This window comes from Squalius cephalus (assembly GCF_949319135.1).
Source record: "Squalius cephalus genome assembly, chromosome: 8".
Taxonomy (NCBI): Eukaryota; Metazoa; Chordata; class Actinopteri; order Cypriniformes; family Leuciscidae; genus Squalius; species Squalius cephalus.
In genome coordinates this window covers 35,697,338-35,717,113 of record NC_137129.1, presented here as the reverse complement: position 1 = coordinate 35,717,113, position 19,776 = coordinate 35,697,338, and the positions used below count along the sequence as shown (strand labels likewise).

General features: G+C 37.8%; 1 protein-coding gene across 9 annotated transcripts in view; it reads right to left on the bottom strand.

Moving 5' to 3' along the window:
• pou2f2a (POU class 2 homeobox 2a) overlaps nucleotides 1-19,776 on the bottom strand; it is a gene marked incomplete at its 3' end in the record, with an annotated part of 82,128 nt that overhangs the window by 61,362 nt on the left and 990 nt on the right. For 3 of the 9 annotated variants that reach the window (XM_079878629.1, XM_079878628.1, XM_079878627.1), the window contains exon 2: nucleotides 18,267-18,390. Coding sequence is in view for 6 of the 9 variants with exons in the window: in XM_079878626.1 (XP_079734752.1) it covers nucleotides 6,269-6,371 (103 nt within the window). Of the gene's footprint in view, nucleotides 1-6,268; nucleotides 7,149-18,266; nucleotides 18,391-19,776 lie in introns of those variants that run through there. The other 6 variants (XM_079878621.1, XM_079878625.1, XM_079878624.1 and 3 more) reach the window with 3 other exon arrangements.

Below are 19,776 nucleotides of genomic sequence, written 5' to 3'. Positions count from 1 at the left end.
TTTCATTATATTATTTTGCTCTGCTTTTTTTTATTCAAAGCACAAGCTAATTTATGTTTGTTAAAGGTAAAAGTGCACTTTTTCTTTCACATTGATCACTTCATATACCAGTTATCAAGGTTTGGAATTGGGATCCACTTGAATATTTTGAAGTGTGTTTGTTTACATTTTGTATTTCATATAAGTGATAGTTGAAGAGGTTGTATTACTTAGTGTTGTTCAGTACAGACTAGAGTGTTAATTTATTCCATACATTGATGTTCTTCCTACTGTGACATTCTGTTTATGCTCATAAGAAAAATAAAACATATTTTTGGGATGAAATAGCAGTCTCTTTCTGCACAAAACATGTACCGAAACCGAACCGAGACCGTGGCCCAAAAACCGAGGTACGGACCGTACCGTGGGCTATCTGTACCGTTGCACCCCTATTAAAAAGTGGAATGAGGTGGAGAAAGCAATGCAAGATGGCTCATTTGTGGGTTCCACAATAAGAGTTGTATAGGTGTAAATGTATGTGTTTTTCATGGGTAAATGTGTGTGTGTGTGTGTGTGTGTGTGTGTGTGTGCGTGCGTGCGTGCGTGCGTGCGTGTGTGCGCATGCTGAAATCTAATTCTTAATCTTAATTAAGAGGCAGTAAGACCCTGACCTCAACGGAGAGCCCTAGAGCTATTCACAAGCTGCTTCCAGGGAAATAAAAAGAGTGATATTTACAATCTGTAAATAAGGCAAAGGTTTAAGTTATTTGTTTACATACTGAACAAACAACTAGTATAAGAGTGAAAGGGTGACTGAGAATAGATTGCGAAACAAAGCTTCTGAGGTTTCTAACTGGTCCAAGCTAGTTGTTTATACCATCTGGACCTGGTTTTCAGCTGGGTAATTGCTTGGTCATGCTTATTTGGGCTGGAAGACCACCATAGACCAGCAATAAACCAGCTTGAACACCTTAGGCCAGAAACAGCCTCTATGCAAGAAGCAAATGCGTAGCCAATGCATTGCAAGCATGTGATCTTGCTGTGCATAGAAATATTGCAGAACCTTAAAACTTCTTCTTTTTTTTTTTTATGCCATTATTTTTAATTGCTTTAAAATGTTCACAATTTAAAAACTGTTTATTTCCAGATTAAAATGGAATAAAACAAATGCCACATTTTCATCGTGGACCCCACTTGTATTTGCATTGCATTATGAAATGAGTTCAGGCAAAGAATGCATTCGTACATACATTTCCATATATTTCATACATAAACTATGTTTCAGGTTTTAAAATAATAGTTCACCCAAAGGTTCCAAAAGGGGGATTTGCAGCATTGCCATAGAAGAACCATTTTGGGTTCCCCAAAGAACAGTTCCTAAAAGAACCCTTTTTTCTTAGTCTGTAGAACATTTTGATATTCTGAAGAATCTTTTTCCACTATAAGAACCTTTTGTGCAATGGAAGGGTTCCATTGACGTTAAAGGTTCTTCATGGAACCACAGATAATAAGCCAAGAATATTCATAATTTACTCAAAACCCATATTACTTTCTTCAATCTAACACAAAATTAGTTATTTTAAGCAAAATGTCCAAGCTGCTTTTTTTTCACACAATGAAAGTAAATGGTGACCACAGCTGTCAGTCAAGCAACACAAACTGAAGCTGTTCCTCACATAAAGCTATCATGTGGTTTCAGAAGGGTCATATGGACTACTTCCATGATGTTTTTATGGCGCTTTATTCTCTACAGTCACCATCCACTTTTATTATGCAGCATGAACGTTCTTCAAAACTTCTCCTTTTGTGTTCTAAAGAAGAAAGAAAGTCATCCAGTTTTAATGTGACCTATTCTTTTAAACTGGTATCACTTGGTTTTCCAACAATAGAGACATAGAAACATAAAGGGACAGGTCACAGTTGATCAGCGAGAGTGTATTAACATGGCTGTACCGTGTAATTTGGTTTATGAGTCTGATAAAGGTCCATCGAGAGAAAAAAGAGAGATTGTGATGTCTTGCTCCGTCTGCACAATATGACCACCGGATTCCATTTCAGACGGTTGGACCATAATAGCGCTCAGTGTGTTAAGAGCTATCAGAAATCGGCCAACACACTGTCCCTCCAGCGATCATTACGCATACGTCCTCACCTACACACCAGGTAACACAAACACACACTACAGCATGAAAAAAAACCACTTGGCCCTGTCAGATATGGGGTATTGGAGTCCGAATGAGGTCCATTTAGTCGGCAGTGGTCTTGATGGTGGTCTCCATCGCAGAGGTGAGGGCCGGTGCAGGGGAGAGAGTGTTTACCTACATCCCTTTATTACCATCTGCTTAATGGCCTATGAATGTCTCCATGGATACTCAAGAGAGAGAGAGAGATGGATGGAGGGACAGAGATGGCTCCGATCGGAAAGGTAGGCTCTCAGCAGGGAACTGCTGTGCGTGTGTGAGTGCGTTTGTTTTAATGCATGTGTGTGTATGTGTCCAGAGATACTTAGTGCAATAAGTGCAGTACTTCAAATGATTTCAGTTTCCTGTAAGTGCAACATCAAAAAGAAAAAAAAAGACGCGAACCAGTGGATGTGTGTGTTGATGCGTGTGTGTGAGTTAGAGCAAGCGTGGAGGGTAAGCCTAGGTGTCGGGATGGGGAAGAGAGAGGTGGTTTAATGCAATAAAGCATGTTGTATTGACATCTCTGTTGTGTCTATTGATTCCCCATTATGTCCCTAACAAACCCGGGTGGACATTTTGTCATTCGCAATCACGTTAGCACTGGGACTCGCCGACGTTCCCGCTCAAATCCGATCTATACACACACACACGCTCTCTCTTGCTGAGGACGGCAGGGCTGATCTTCCTTAATCAATACCTGTTTGAGGTTAAAACACTTTACGGCGCATCAAACTGTAAATTTGTATCAGTGTAAACACAGCTCGCCTGACAGACACATGACGGAACCATCGAGTGACCTGATCGCATCTGACCTTTAACCTCAAGCAGACCCCTAAATTCTCTTAAACAGTAGCTACTTGTATCGCCCTTTCTGGATTTACACTGCAACAAACTATTTTCTGGTTTTGCCGCAGTGAATATAGGCTGTGGAAATATTTATTGCATAAGAATCACAAAAACCTATTATTCCATAAAAGTGACCCTGAAAAAGGTTTAGAGAATGCAGAAAAAAAAAAGAACAATGGGTTACACTTTTTTTAATGTGTCCTTGTTACAGTGTAATTAATTATTTTAAGTACAATGAACTTGGATGTTACAGTCGTTTCGACTTAAATTACAATCTACTGGCTTAATAAATTGTTGAATCTTGAATATCTTTAAGAGTAATGTAAAAACATGTTGTCATACCTTATTTATCATATACTTTTTTACAGTGTACTATAGGGTTAGGGTTTGGTTTAGGGTTAGTTGCATGTAATTATGCACAACTTATTAATTACTACTATAGTAACTATATGTAACTTATGTAACGGGGACAATAAAATAAAGTGTAACTGAACAATTCAACAATGTTGCTCACAGCTCCAGGAAAACAACATGACAAGGCCTAAACAGATGATGGTGGACCCATTAAACCTGTGAACATCTCTATAAGCATTCGCCCTCAAGTGCTAAAAACACATAAAAAAAGTCCAAAAGTTTCAGACCACTAGTAAAACATGGTTCTAAATTTCTCTTTTATTACAAATTATATTATCAGTATAATTCGAGAGATAAATCAATCTGGAATCAAAATTTCTAAGTATTTTGTAAATTAGCTTGACTGTGCACGTCAGCTTGCATGGATTCCACATGTTAACATGGCCAATGTCATGTTATATCATTGCTAGCGTATTTTGTGACCTCAAAATATGTACAGACTATTAAATATATTTTATTTTATTTCTAACTTTTCTTTGTATCCTAGTATAGTTTGTAGACTATCCCAATCTCCATGATGCCAAGATTCCACAGTAAATACTCAGGGTAAAACCTGTAAGATATCTTCATGGTGATCGCCAGGAAAAACCTAGTAAAAACTTTGAACCAATGCCCTTGATGGTGTCTATCATCTGTAAGTAAGGCTGAACATAAATGTACTTTCCCTCACCCAACATAAAGATCCTCACTGGCTGCTCTGCTTGTCACTCTGACCTCTGCAGAATTTAATGTCAGCTGTGGCGCCTGGTGTCCATTTTGAGTCTTATATTATCAAGAAAGTGAAAGGTCTAACCAATGGTACTATTTTAAAATCCGAAAAGGTAAAAGTCTTTAAACCACGCGGCAACCACACACCAAATACATTCAGCTCACTTTTCCAATTTCATGGAAATAAGTCTAATAAGTTAAAATATAAAAAAAATATAAATTGAGTGATAATGTTATTTCAAAACAGACACACAACAGTGTCGGAAAACACTGGACACAAGTAGGTTACACACTTGATCAATGATGCCAGTAAAACATGAAAACATCACATGAACCTGTTCAAAATAAATTTGCAGTAATATTAACAATTGTATTCACTATTTTTTTCATTACAACTTTTAACATTGTTTTTTTCGCTGTAAATTGAAGAATGTCTATGTCCTAGCCAATATAGAATCATCTTTCTTTTATGCTCCCTCAATATCCTCCGATTTACTTCTGACATAAAACACCAAATCCTAACCAACCAGCCTCAAACGAGCAAGCCAATCCAATTTTAACACTACCTGCATTTCAAGAAAGCACATCACCATGTGGGCCCATTATGTGGTGCAGCTTAACGTCTGGCTCTTTGCTCATTTAGGCGCCAGTAAGTAATTAAAGACTCTCATTTCTTGAGGTGTAAACCTTTTCAGGGCAGACGCCATATTCACTTTTTTACAATGAAAACGAGGCTGTGAGGGACACACTCCATTTAATTGGTTATATTATTATTATTATTTAACTTTGACATCAATCAACAACGAAAATACAACGTGGAAAAAAATAGACTTTAGGCCCAACCTTTTGAGGGAACAACGTGTGTCCCTCACAGCCGCGTTTTCAATAACAAAAAAGTACATTGAAAATAAATATGGCGTCCAAACTCAATAAGGTCTAGTGTAGCCTATCCACTTTCTAGCGTAGGCTACCCTTCAGAGTTAAATACAGCCAGAAATTTTTCAATTCCCTTGTTTACATTTTAGTCGTTGTGTGCGGATGTGCCACAATGTGACAGATGATCTATAAGTGGCGTATACTTTTAATATATCTTAATATGTCCATCCATCTGCTGGTTGGAAAATTTCCGCTTCGTTGAATGCCAGACGTTGCGCGTACCCGCCCCCCTCACTAATGCAGCACTTCAGAACCAACACTCCTTATACACATCCTTACAAGAAAGAAAATACAATGTTCTTTCTTTTCACTATAGCCTCAACTACAAATAAGCATGTAATACTTCGCATTACAGAGTCATGTTACACGTTTAATATAGCCTAAATACAATTCTAAATAAAAAGTCTAGGCTAGGCTACTATAATAATTTACACTATAAAAAAATTTAAATTACAATCAGCTCCACAGAATATAGGCTATGCCTATATTATTGCAAGTGTTGTTTATTTGCAATACTTATTTATGGGAAGACACTGCATGAGTACAACAATGCAAAGTCTACCTAAAAGTCTAAAAATAAAAGTTCTTTCTGCCATTTCATAGCTTTCTTCTTCGCAACAGTCAGGTATTGATGACTTTAATTTGAGTTTAAATTAAGCTAATTGTGTTATTTAACCCTAAAGTGAAAGCACTTAAAATCGACAAAAACATCAACAAATAAAGTGACATTCAGTCTCATCATTCTTAAACTTGTCGTTAAATTCACACACTCGCTCTGTCCTTTCCCCCCCCAGTGTCTGCGTGTATCGATCTCGGCGGAATCGATAAATTACCATGAATATTCCCTGAACCGGTCGTGAGAAGAGAGTCAGACGGCAGATGGAGCAGCAGATACGGGGAGGACAGAAGGATGAAAGAATCCTAAAGAGGCCGAGACTAACCATTCAAACAAGGGCAATTATGGCCAGACGTCTTTTCACCTCAACTAGCCTTCATTAATACACATTCGAAGTGGTACATTTTAATGATACATACTCAAACGGATATAAGCCTATTTTGTAAGATATGGCTATTCAGACGGTTGTCTGGGTCTGAACAGGTGTTTCTACTTCATATTTACTTTTTTTTCTTCTTCAGTATTGAGGGGAAAAAAGTAAAGCTGTTATCGACATTAACCAGAAGAAGGTAAAGGTTTCTCTTACCGGAGTTACCGGAGCGCAGAGGCAGCGGAGACTTGAGTCGCCAGGCGCTGAAATCAGGAGCGGTTCTCTGAAACACTAACGGCACCGGCAAGGGAACAAACATGATCCGTTGTCGTCTGGGCTTTTCTTCTATGGGCTCTTGTGTTTGGCGCTTGTCTTGAGTTTCTTTTTCTTTGGTTGCTTATTTGTCAAGTAGACTGTGTTTTGAGGTTGTTTCTTTTTGGTAACAGTTAGTATTTGGTTTAGAATGTAAAACGTAAGTAAACTGCTCAAGCTATCTTTACATTTTTGGTATTGCGCCTCTCAGTCATTACTGCTTCCTCGGGGATTCTCTATCTCGGACTGACACACAGACGGATAGTCCGGATCTTTCAAGCGGTCTTAATATCGTCTAAATATAGGCTATTAAAGGTGTTTTTGTGGTCACTTAACAATGATTTAACAATTGCTTAGCTGACAAATCCGTTAATCTAATAAGCAACTTTGAATAACAGGACGTTTAGGCATACGCTAGCAAATGTCGAACCGTTGGTTGTAAGTGTAACTTTTTAAAATTCAAAACTCACTTGTTGTCGGAACTCATAAGATTTCCTGGGTTTTGCATATCCCGCGCGAGACCAGGTGTGCGGCCGGTAAACGTCACAATGGCCTTGCGCGCGCCGCGATCTGGTTCCACTTTGGTTTCGCTTTTTAAACAAATCTCGAGTCAAAATTTTGTTCACTTTAGTACAAAAACTATTTGGTTCATTACAATCAATCGCGGTTGCTGGCTTTAAAACGGTTTACAAAGGTTTAACAGGAATATTTGGTTTCTCTATTTGGTTTCTAGCTCTCCTACTGTGTGGTTTATCTCGCGCACCTTGCATGCATTTCAAGCAGCATATTATTATTTTTGTATAAAATATAAAATAATCGCTTAATATATTTAAGTAATAACGTACGTGGAAAGCTACGCAGCGGCTCTACACGCTCTCCCTTCGCTTCCACTCACGAGCCAGTAATTAAAACGCAATCAATCGATAAATAAATGAATAAGCAACACTGCTTGGGCACGAAATGTTAAAACTGAACGAAAAGAAAACAACACGGTACCCGTTAAGCGGAATTCGGCTCTTTGGCTCTGTCCCACCATCCGTCTGTGTGTGCGTGTGTGTCCGTTACGATAGTCCCGTTATCTGGGAACCCCGGTAGCTTGCGAGCTCTGTCCGCCTCCCGGTACGAAAGCAACACTGAAACGAGAGGAGCAGCCGCTATACTCCCCCCGCCCCCCTTTCTCTCCTTCCATCCATTCCTCCCCCTCGCCCCTTCCCTTTTTTTTTTTACTAATCCCATATAAGGCAAGCTATCCTGCGTATTGATCGCTTGATTACTCTTCATTATGATGACTCTGATGATCGCGGTGGGCCGTTGATCGATAGGCTTACACACATTCACAGAGTGGCTTACATCAGGTGATTATATCCTCATCTACATGCAAGTAGCCTATATGTCTGTGGAAAAGATACGGTCGATTTAAGCGACCATCGTATGGAGAAGCTATTGATATGTTATGGTGATTATTTAACGAAGCTCATTATAGGCAACAAATAGAAACCGATTATCGCTACCTGACAAAAGTTTTATTTGATCTATTGCTAGTCTAGGGTATCTCTCTCTCTTTCTCTCTCACCGATTCTACCTTTCATTCCCTCTTTCCGACACATTGAATGCTGTCAGTAATAAAGCTACAATCTATGCCGCGCACTTACACTCCAGATTATTGCCGACATAGATTTTTTTAAATAGAAAAATCTATACGCTAAACATCGCAGTCAATACGGGAAAAATCGAAAGCGCAGCGCTTGATCCCCCACCCCCCAAACGCACACTCGCCCCAATCTTCCTGTCTCTATCTATCTATCTATCTATCTATCTATCTATCTATCTATCTATCTATCTCCTAAGTCAGAGATTTGATATAGCCTAGATCAATTATAGGGTTATCAAAAGAGAAAAAAATACTTAGAACTAGCCTACATTTTCTTAATTGATTTGAAAGATGCATTAATAGCTATTTGATTTAAAAAAATATCATAGGCAACTATTTTATTTGTTAAAACATCATATTTTTCTGCAACACAACAGACTCACAATGGTTCCTTGAGCTTTATTGTCCCCAAGCACCCCCTCCATTTGACAGATGACATCCGCGTGTCCAACGCGCGGGGGGGGGGGGGGGGGGGGGGGGGGATTGGGACGGAAGAAAGAAAAAAAAAAAAAAGAAGCGACAAGTTGTCCTTCACGAACCCCCCTCGCCTGAAAGGGCACGCGCTGCGAACCCCCCCATCCAAACTCCTTCCAGACAAAAGCAATTATTTCTTGTAGAATATAGTGTGTTTTGCGCGTCTATAACGCGAGAAGGAAGAAAGGTGTGCAGACTGAAACATAGTTTCCAAATATGACATTTCCATTTGGTTACATTCAATGGTCAGCTCAGTATGTCCCTGAACACCATGTAGCCATTACGACTGACATGTCATCATTTAAAAAAAAAAACAACCTAAAACTAAAAATCAAAATGCACAAAAAACTCCTTTCAGAAAAAACATTAGAATTGCAAATGTACCACTGAATGCACAAAGACATCAGTTAAAATAGTTTAAGCACCTGCCACTATATGTATAAAGTAATAAAGTCACTGTAAAATGATTTAACATTATGCAAAAAAAATTGGGCTATTATAGATATTAATATTGTTTCATGGCCTCATTGTCACTATTTATGTTGTTCTTGTTGTGATAAAAAAAAACAACAACTTGGCGATCAATAGAAATAATCATTACCCAGTGCACACATAAAAAAGAAACTTCCTCCTGTGTGTGACTGGGTGGGTGAACCAGACAGCGATAGTGAAAGAGTTCATCGTTAAATGGCAATGTCATGTTGACAAATGCGTTGGTTGAATTAAATTCTCTCTCATCAATAACAAGGCGCCCCAATCAATACCAGCTTACAATTATATCAACACCCCCTCTTGCTGTAACAAGCAGCTAATACTGTGGCTAGGACACATTCCCACTGTGGTGCAACCCTTGTACACACACACGGCACATGGAATACAATATCATTCTTTCTCACAAACACAGATACAAAAACAACTCGATTCCTCTTACACAAACACGTACAGAATATAATGTACTTTCTTAAACTCGGTCTTTGAGCACGTTACGCATACACACCTCTTAATCACAATAAAAAAAGATGTAAAAATGATCAACTTTTACTATACTTAAGCCATCATCTGTTCAATTCCTGAATGATGGAGTTGGAAGTGATTCAAGCAGGGACTCGCACACTTTCTCCGTTCAGCTGATCTAATGATCAGTGCTGACATATTGTCAATACCCAGCTCAAGTCTGCCAATACCCTTAATACAAATCCATTCTCTGCGCCGTAGCTCTCTTTTAACACACATACAGGGTAATAATTGCACAGTGCTAATGTTGTCTTCTCTTTATCACCAATAGACATAGGATCTTGTCGTCTTGACAGATAGCATGCTCATCAATGTTGGGATTTGTAGTTCTTTATGATATTTACACTTTGCCTCCATCTCCTAATTGATGAATTGACATTTTTGCACTGTTAACATCTGGGATGAAGGGAGAAGAATAAGATATTCAATTACAGATGAAGTTAATATTATAATGACTTGAAACATACCACAACAAATGTGCTTTATAACCTCAGATACAGTTTGACATACGCTATAGCTGCTTACATCTTCTGCCTTCTTGCATAGCCTTCCAAACACTCTTACAATATTCCGATTTCACACATTTGCTTATGGGGGCTAAAATTCACAAACAAGATTTTTTTATTTCTTTTTTTATTAATGCATCCTTTACAGGACCCACCACAAAGAGTCTTTTCCATTTCATACAGATTCTACCATCATTCCACGCTATGCTAGCTTTAACACGATCAAAGACTTGGGAAACAGCAGCTGAAGATCCAGCAGTCAGCGCTAGTAAAAGACATCGACCCCCAAAGTGCTTGCGATGTGTCTCGCCCGCAGCGGCCTGCAGCGGCCTAATGCTATGACATGGACAGGGCTATCAGTAGTGCGCAGACTAGCTTGAGAGGGGGAGCTGATTTTGCCCCGTCAGAGGCCTGCTGAATATGTGATCCACCGTTACAGCGGAAGAGGATAAAGCCCCAATACAGTCTGTGATCTTTATGGGGTGCCGAGTGTGTGTGTGTGTGTGAGTGTGGCTACGCAGAGCAAAAGGTAAAGCACGCATGTTATTCTGAGCATGTGTGTGGTGGTGGTGTAAATGTGGGCACTTTTCTATGTCCATTATTTAGTAAGCGGATTTGTACTTTTGCGTTAAAAATGGATGTTACATTTCATAAATCAACAATTACATAGTGAAACCATTTCACTGAATAAAAATATTTATAAAATTATATTATTTTATTTTAAAAAACACTAATATTTAATATAGTTTTACTATAATATTTATGAATTATAATAATATTTAATGTATCATTTTTTAAAGGTTAATATGCCATGCACATTTTGCTGATTTAACTAATCAAACATAAGTAAACAACCAATGACTAACCATATCATTAGAGCCACATTTCCAGGTAATTCTAATAAGTTTTTAACTCCTTTTGAGGCTAACAATGACACACTTAACAGATTCCTCTCGTCTCTCTTTCTCTCCCTCTGTCTCGCCTTGTGCATTGAGACTGTGTGTGGGTAGATTTAGAACCGAGATCAATAAGAAATGTAGAAATCAATGCACTTAGCACTAGGAAATCAATGGGCCCTAATCGGGATGCCGATGGCACAAGTCAAAACAATTAAGAGAGAAGAAAAATGTTTAACAACCTCTACTCTCTTGCTTACACAGTGAAGACGAGAGAGAGAGAGAGAGGGAGAGAGAAAAAGGAGAACGAGGGGAGCAACGCCGATGAGATTACAGCTGGGAATCCGGAAGCTGAAAAGCTGAACATTGATAGAGGGAAGTGGGTGAGGAAAAGGGATGTATAGAGTCAATGAAACTGGTGGAGATGAAGAAAAAACAGAGGACTATGACACTATAATTATCCAGCAGTGAAGAAAAGGCAGAAAAAGCGGACGGGAGAGGGGAAGGGAGGAATTATTTGACGCAAATAATGAACGAGTGCCGGCGAGAGGACTCAATTATGGACGACGGCCAACCTAAATGGACCATCACACAACTTTAAATGGTGACTAAGCAAATTAGGGTGTCAAAGGTTAGCGCGCATATCCGTGGCCATGTTTTGTATGGGCGAGCGTAGCAGTTGGTTCAACGGTCCCATCAGATGGTCAAACACAGGGGCGCTCATCCATGGGTAAGCATGTAAACCTAGCTGTCAATCACAACAAGGCCCAATTACAGACGCACCTTGACCGAGCCGCATTCAGCCAATCAGGTCAGGCAGGAGCAAAGCAAAGCATGGGATAGCTATGGTGGCACAGGTTGACTAGGAGCGGGTGGGTTGTGATTTGGGGGTCGATCAATGCCTGAACCCCATGCCGACCTCTACCTCATTCTTAAGGCAAGGGGGAAATCAATGCGGAAGAGTCTATGACTCCTGACTAGTGTATGGATTGGTGAAGTGCCAACTAATCAGCGACTTACTGAATGTGACATCACGCCTATTAACCTATTGATATGACACTTGGCAACATGAACAAACATGCACATGAGGCTACATATTCTCACGCTTGATCTACATCAAGATACAGTAAACAAGAAAATACAGCATATTATTTTGAAATCATTTTTTTAATGTGATTTTTTTCCATCAAGTTCAAGAAATCAAGCAATTATTTGTAGCTAAGCTAAGTCTCAATGCAGAAAAAGAAATGGCACAAACAAAATGGAAATTAAACACAAAAGAGAAAGAACTGAGGAAAACAATATACAAGGCACGAGAGGACAACTGCAGGGAGTGTGAGTGAGTGATAAGACGAAGGAAAAAAGGGGAAGAGGAAGCAAAGAAGGTTGTATCAAAGGAGGTTACAGCATTAGGGGCTCAAAGGCAAGGGGGGGATACCTCTGATATTTGGGATTAGAAAACATGTGGTGAAGTAGGCAGGGATTAAGCGGGAAGAAGGAGAAAGAAAGAAAAAGAGAGGGGTGTTTGGGGGAGGAGAAGTAACAAAACCTACAGGAGTGTAAATACTTAGTCTGGAGAATTCTATGGTTAGTGTTTTTTTCTTCTTCCTGGCGTTGCATTCCCTCGTTTGTGTCTTGTGTTTAATACTATATATATATATATATATATATATATATATATATTTAGAGGCCTATACATAAAACCTAGCCTATAGCCTATTTTTAAGGTGTATATTTGTGTTAATTAATTGTGTATGTGTGTGTGTACATATGCCCATATATATATATATATATATATATATATATATATATATATATATATAGCTAAGGTTGTAGCTGCAACTTCAACTGAAAAAAGCCTGCAGTGTATCTTTTTTTTTTTTTTTTTTTCAACAGCTAGATGACAAAACTCACATTTTGTGACAGGGAATCGTATTTAGCGGAGTCTTTATTACTGTAGTTTTCTCAAAAAAGAGAAAAAAATAAAAAAACAAGAAAAAGAAAATGAGATATGCACCATCTCACCATAAAAAAGTGCTATATTTTTAGAGGAGAATCCTGTGTAGATTAAAGTGCAATTCATGATACGACATTTACTTAACATCCTCACACAAGCTTCTATCTCTTCTAGCTGGACATCTGTGTGTGTTTGTTCTTCTCTTCTTTCTCTTTATGTGAGTGTGTGCGCGTGCGTGCATTTTGGGGCCGTGGGGGTTGATGTTTAGGCACTCTTGAAGGTTAGGTTCAGTGTCAGTGGTCAAGGTCAGGTGTTAATTCATGAGAGCGAGTGAGAGAGAAAGAAAGACGTATGGATGGAGAGTGAAAATCTAGTTAATATAATAGGACAATGGCAGAATCTGACCAAAGGAAAATTCACACCTAAGACGACAACATCATGACTGTTAGATGACCAATCGTTTCTTCTTTCTTCCTCTCTATTTATCTCTTTCTCTCCACCCCTTAGCAGTTTGACCACAGGGGTCAGCCTGCAGCGAATGAGGTCATTCGTCTGGGATGAAATTGACCTTCAACCCCTCAACTTGATCGCTTGCCCGCATTCTAACCACCTGGACAACCAACCAGCACAGATCTCACGGAGCGTGCGTGTGTGTGCATGCGTATGTGTGTTTGTCGCAAAGCAATCAAATCATTTTATTCATTCTGTACATAAAACATTAATGGATAAATGGCAAACCTTTTTTGGCAATATATTATTATTATTATTTTAGCTCATTCAAATGAACTTTTTGGATTGATCTGTTCAGATTTTGTTTGCTTGTTTGAAGTAATACAGCAAAAACTTGCATAAAAAAAATTCCCGCATGCACGCACACACTTGATTTGGTCTATAAGCACACACAGTAAAGACAGGAAAAGCCGAAGCAAAGCATCAGTGTTGGAGGTCAATACCTCACTAACTCTCCTTATGATGGCACATCAAAAAGTCAATGATCAGCTCAAGATAATCAAAGCTATTGATTACAACCAGACCAAATATGACATCCACTGCAGAGTACACACTGTTTTCTTTCTATAGGCCACGTGTCCAGCGAAATTAATTTAAAATAAATCACACCATGAAATATCATTACTTAATATCTATAAAATGTACTATTTTGGAGGAACATATTTTAGGCTATATAAATATTTAACTTTCACACATTTTCTATTATTTAGCCTATAATTCATGTTATACAATTATATAATAAAATAAAATAATTGAATGTAGCCTAAGTCTTGGTACAATATTTAAAATAGCCAATTGGTTTTCATTTAAGTAGAAATAGCTAGGTATGGATATTTACAGTACCACATTATAAGGTCTATATCTCTGGATGTCTAATATTTTATATTGTTTTGATGTGTATGCTGGGCTTGTGCTTCTTCACTAATGAAATATAGAGCAATAAAGACAGAAGACGATGCGCGCTCTCGCGGCCAGTGCGTCAGGAGAATGACCAGCTGCCCTTTGACACCGAGGTCGCGAGCTAATGGGCTTTGCACAGCTTTGCACATTGTGTGGACAAATGATATTTTTTAGCGTTAATGTCAGGGTTGTTTTTTCACCCTTTTTATTTAGATCGTCAAAGCCTTTTGAACCATAAGTTGTTGTTTAAATTGTTGTTAAAACTGACAGATCGATACTATTTTGCAGCTTTTTGCTGAGGTGAGCGAAATTTTCTAAAACACCAGGGAACAACAACGAACCCGACGAGTTCTTCAAGGCAAAACATAGTAAGGTTCACACTCATCTATCCTCCCATTTAGTTGTAAAATTCGAACGATATGTCCCACAGTAATATATTTATGAAATATCTGGAAGCATGAATATTGCATTACACTGATTTATCATTTAATTTATTATGCAATATGTCTACGTGATTTTTAGTTATTTTACATGAATTAAGATAAAACTTTACAAAATATAAATTTATTTTGTAGCATATGCATGCATATGATAATAAATAATTACATTTATTATATTTCTGTCTTAAAGCAGTACCCCCCCAAAAAAGGATAAGGCAAATGGGACCATCGCATATATTTTACATCTTCCATTTAGTTTTTTACCAACTACTGCACGTTCAGTTTCCTTTTAGTAATTCTGTCATTTGAAATATATGCATTTATCATACATCTAAATACACATTAAGAAATTAAACAAATATGTTCAATACATAAATTATCAAAGCATGCACAAGCATAATAATAGCTCTTACCGGTACACACTTTTGCCTGTAACTAGAATTTAATAAGTGCATATTTGCATTTTTAAATTCAAATATCTAAACGTTATTTCAGGTCGTAAATAAAAAGACTGTAGTAAATATTCTTTCAGTTCTTGATCGAAATTTTGACGATTGAAGTCCAAGGGATTAAGACACTAGAATTAATATTCAAGTTTGTACATACATTTGCGTTTATTTCACACTCAAGGTTTTAATATGTTCGTTAGATTAAAGTCTTATGTAAGGCATGTTTGCTTTTTGAATATGCAAAAATGCAAATATGTTAATGCATAATTAAACACTAAATGCAAATGCTTCCATATTATAAATTGTAACCATTTAGCAATGTTACATCATGAACATCACACCTCTAAGAGCAGTAAATACATTTGAAACAATGCAACACTAATATTTAAACTAAATTGTAAATTCGATTATTTACTTTTTAAGCACTACACTAAATACCACAAAAAAAGGGACTTTAAGGTATAGAATTAGTCAAATAAAACCTACAGGAAACATCGGATTAAACCCCGCAATCGAAAACTATCAAATGATTCGATTATAAAACAGAAACATGCGCGGAATACTTTTTATTCCGTTCTGAAATAGACTAGAGTGAACAGAAGAAAAGTTTGGATATTGTATTTGCTGAATAAATAACGGTTAAGAAAAACCTTAGGCTATACACGTGTATGTACATATTTTTTATTTTCTTCTTGCAGACAAGTAATGGAAACGTCTGGTTAAATATCATATTCATTTAACAGGCAAACCATCTCTGAACAATTGAGGTAAAGACTTAAATCCGTGTTTTCCTCAAATTATGTCTTTATAATAACCTTACTTAACCCTAAAACGAATTGGTGTGTGGATGATGGCAAAAGAAAAAGAAAAGAAAAGAATGAGAGGGTAAGAAAAATGGTTAAGCATGCGTTACGTAGGGTGAAGTCATGTAAAAGTGGACCCTTTTTTGACAATTTTTTGACACACAATGCTCAAATTTCTAAGATGTCATAAATGTACAGATCTATATAAATACGTTGCACCGTGAAGCCCTTTACACTGCCAATACAGCTTCATGAAGACAGACAGACGGAGTTTAAACCTGGAAGATGTTCACTGAGTCTTTGTAGATTGTGTCAGCCAGTCTCTCTCTTTCTCTCTCGGTCTGTCTGTCTGTCTCTCTCTCTCTCTAGATAGAGAGATACCAGCAGCGCGCTCGAGACTTCAAACACGCGCGCGCTGGGAGGAAGTGTCTCTCGCGCCCCTCTCGACCTGTCGATATCCCGATGGCAGTTCGCTCTTTATAAAAGTCACAATTCCATCCTTTTAATTGATTTCTCATAATTAACTCAGTGTGTTCATCGATTTTCACTCGACGGCGCATCGGCCTCTCTATCCGGGAACACGTCGGTCGCGAACATAAGGCCTTATTATTTTGGCGTTAACTGAAGCCGAATAAATATTGACCACATTCAATATCAATTAAAGCCCAACGGCACTAAATAATCCCACTGTTTCTGCCACCGGGGTCCCCTCGACAGGTGGAGAGGTCGTCAAAATGGAGGGAACACGTGTATTTTTAAGGTGGATAGCGCACATACACACATTTTTCCTTTAGTTAGGCCTATATCCTTTCTTTTGTCATTTGATATAGATACATTTATTATAAATTTAAATAAGCATTAAGCAAATACATTAACATATTCATAGCATAAATGGTCAAAATATGCATGCATACCGGATGTGCACACCTTTATCTGACAAGCCATGTTCTGAGAGAATAAGGATTACACACACAAACACACACACACATATGAAGACTTCAGATGCAAAAACCTCTAAGTCAGTCTGACATTTTTCTTTTAAATGAGCATTTTTACTGTATTTAATTTTACTCTTATCAGTGACAATTTTGAAAATAAGGCATTTCTATAACTGAATATTAACCTTTTCATTGCCATTAAAGTGAGATTACTGAACCTAATTACTGATTGTTATATATAACTAACAATCAGCCAATGAGAATATTTAAGCACTCTCTCAATGTCAGTGATAGTTGTCTTTGATTTTTGTAAACCTCTTCAATCTTCTTAAAATTATAACAGTTCCTATTCAAGCTATTAATATATATTTATCTGTGACCAGCGCGGTGGCTATGGCTGAACGTTTCCAGGGGGCCAGCAAGTCCAAATTTTTTGATTTTTAAAAAGGTAAAAATCCCAGAATCTCAAGACAAACCAGCTCTGAAATTCAAGAACAGAGAAAGACAGTGAGAGAGCAAAGCAAGGACAGGAGAAAGGTTTATCACAGCTTTATCAAGCAGGCACCTGACAGGATAATGGTCACTAACTCAATGTGTAATTATCAGAGAGCGGGAGGGTCAATCTTGCACATACTCTACGCATCTATATGAAACAAAAAGCCCAAGCTTAAAGCAACATTTATTTGTCAAATGATGGTTGCATGTGCATAAAGTTAAATTACACTGATCAAATTCAACATATTACTATTATTACACTGCCTACTTTTAGCAAAGCATTTTTCCAAGAGGTAAGGCCATGCTTTTAAATATGAAATTTAGTAAAGAACATGGCAAATAAACAGAATGCCAAGGTAAAAGAGGCTGAATGGAGAGAAGCAACAGAAATGTTTGAAGGAAAGAAACGGTCAAAAAGAGGAAGGGAGTGAATAAAGGAGCTGAGAGGGGAAAAAAGTGAGGTGAACAGAGGAAGAAATAAGATGGTGTAAGAGTGGATCAGAGAAAAAGAGAGGGGCGAAAGAACGCGGGCGGAGGGAGGGATGTAGAGGCCCCTTCTCTGTAGAATCAAACCCCTCATGAATTAAACGCTTTAAGGCTCTGAATAGGAGGCACGTGCAGGAGGCCTCCGAGAATAAAAAACGCTCACCCCATCTGGCTCTTTCAGGGAGAAAGAGTGAGCAAGAAAGAAAGTGGAAGATCAATGGGCGTGACATGGCGAGAAACCGATGGAACAACAACCAAGTGCGATGTATTTGGGGGTTTGTGCAGGACTATGCAAAAACACAGCATTAAAAATATGATTTTTCAAAGAAATATTTCATGTTATTAACATGAGGACACAAACTTGAACAGTTGTCATCACCAACCTTTAATCTGTGAGCGACCTTCAGACACTTTTTTTCCTGCGTCCCTCACCCTCCATCTCTCCTTCTCTCACTTTCCCTTGTTGTACCCAGCATCCTGGCTGTTTCCATGACGACCGAGTGGATACTGATGGGGAAGAGGGGCACATTCGTGAGGGAACCTGAGTTATTGAGAGCGGGACTCCACTTGATGGACATTGACACATTTAAAATCCATCATACATGACTTAATGGGTGAGCTTTATAATTCTGCATGTATGCACAGTTATATTATAATACGACTCAAATTAAACTCTCACAGTACTATTAGGTATAATGTTTGCCTCTTAAAGTCATCATGAATTCAAAACTGATGCTTCTTCAGATTCATCGGTACACTCTATTCCAAAGAAAAAAATCTTTGGCTTTGTAATATCTCATTAAAATATGCAACAACGTTCTAATGGGTAAAATAAAATCTCTTTGTCATTAAATATCCTTCTTCACTTTGAAATACACATTAGCCTATATATAAAAACATTAAAAATGGGTTAAAAAATAATAATTTGGACTTTAAGCTGCATGAAAGTAGGCAGTTAGTGTGGCTACCTGTGAAAAACACAACCGGCAAAAGGTTTACACACATTGAACATGTTTCGAGAAGCTTTAATACCTCATTTCTTCTGGAAATATCATTGCATTGATCAATGACTGTAAAGTTACCCAAAATGAGCCTGAAAATGCCATTTGGTACAGTTGCAGAAATGTATAAGCCCAAAAAGATTAAATTATGATAGCCTGTAATGTAAATCAGTGAGATTGATTTTTATAACAGTACAGTTGCATAAAATGAGATGATACTTCACAAGACGATATTTAAATGCTTAGTTTTATGATCAAAGCTCTATAGTTGTTTTTGTGGGGGTAAAACATAATGCTGTGCAATAAAATGATGATCGAGAAATGTACAAACTATTTTTTTAAAGCCTGATTGTATTTTATATTTTAACATGATTCTTCTAAAAAAAAAAATATGTCTGGATAATCAAGTAAACCTTAGTTGCCTCGGTCCAGTAAGTGTTCATCTTAAAATATCACTAACAATATAAAAGTCATTATGTTTAAAGATTTCAAAGCAAAAAGATGACCTGAAGGTGGACATTTTTAGAATTATACTAAAAGGCCTTTTACTTGCTGAAAAAAAAAATGTAGTAGATTGTATTCAAGTTTTGGGCCTGTTGATAATTTTAAGGCTTTAGAAATTTGTGTATCAAATATGATACAGTAGGATTTATATGCCAGTTAAGATAACTTTTTCTTCAACAAAGAAAATTAATATGTTGAATAACACTATTAGTGCTTGTCAAGGCTTTATTAAATCACAGATAGACTACTCCTCCTCAGACATCTCTGGTCCACCTGTATCTGCTATACGGTCCTTCGAGCGCATCCAAAATGCTGCCGCTCGACTTGTATTTAACCTCTGGAAATTCTCTCATTTTCCGCCTGTGCTCAGCTCTCTACACGGACTGCC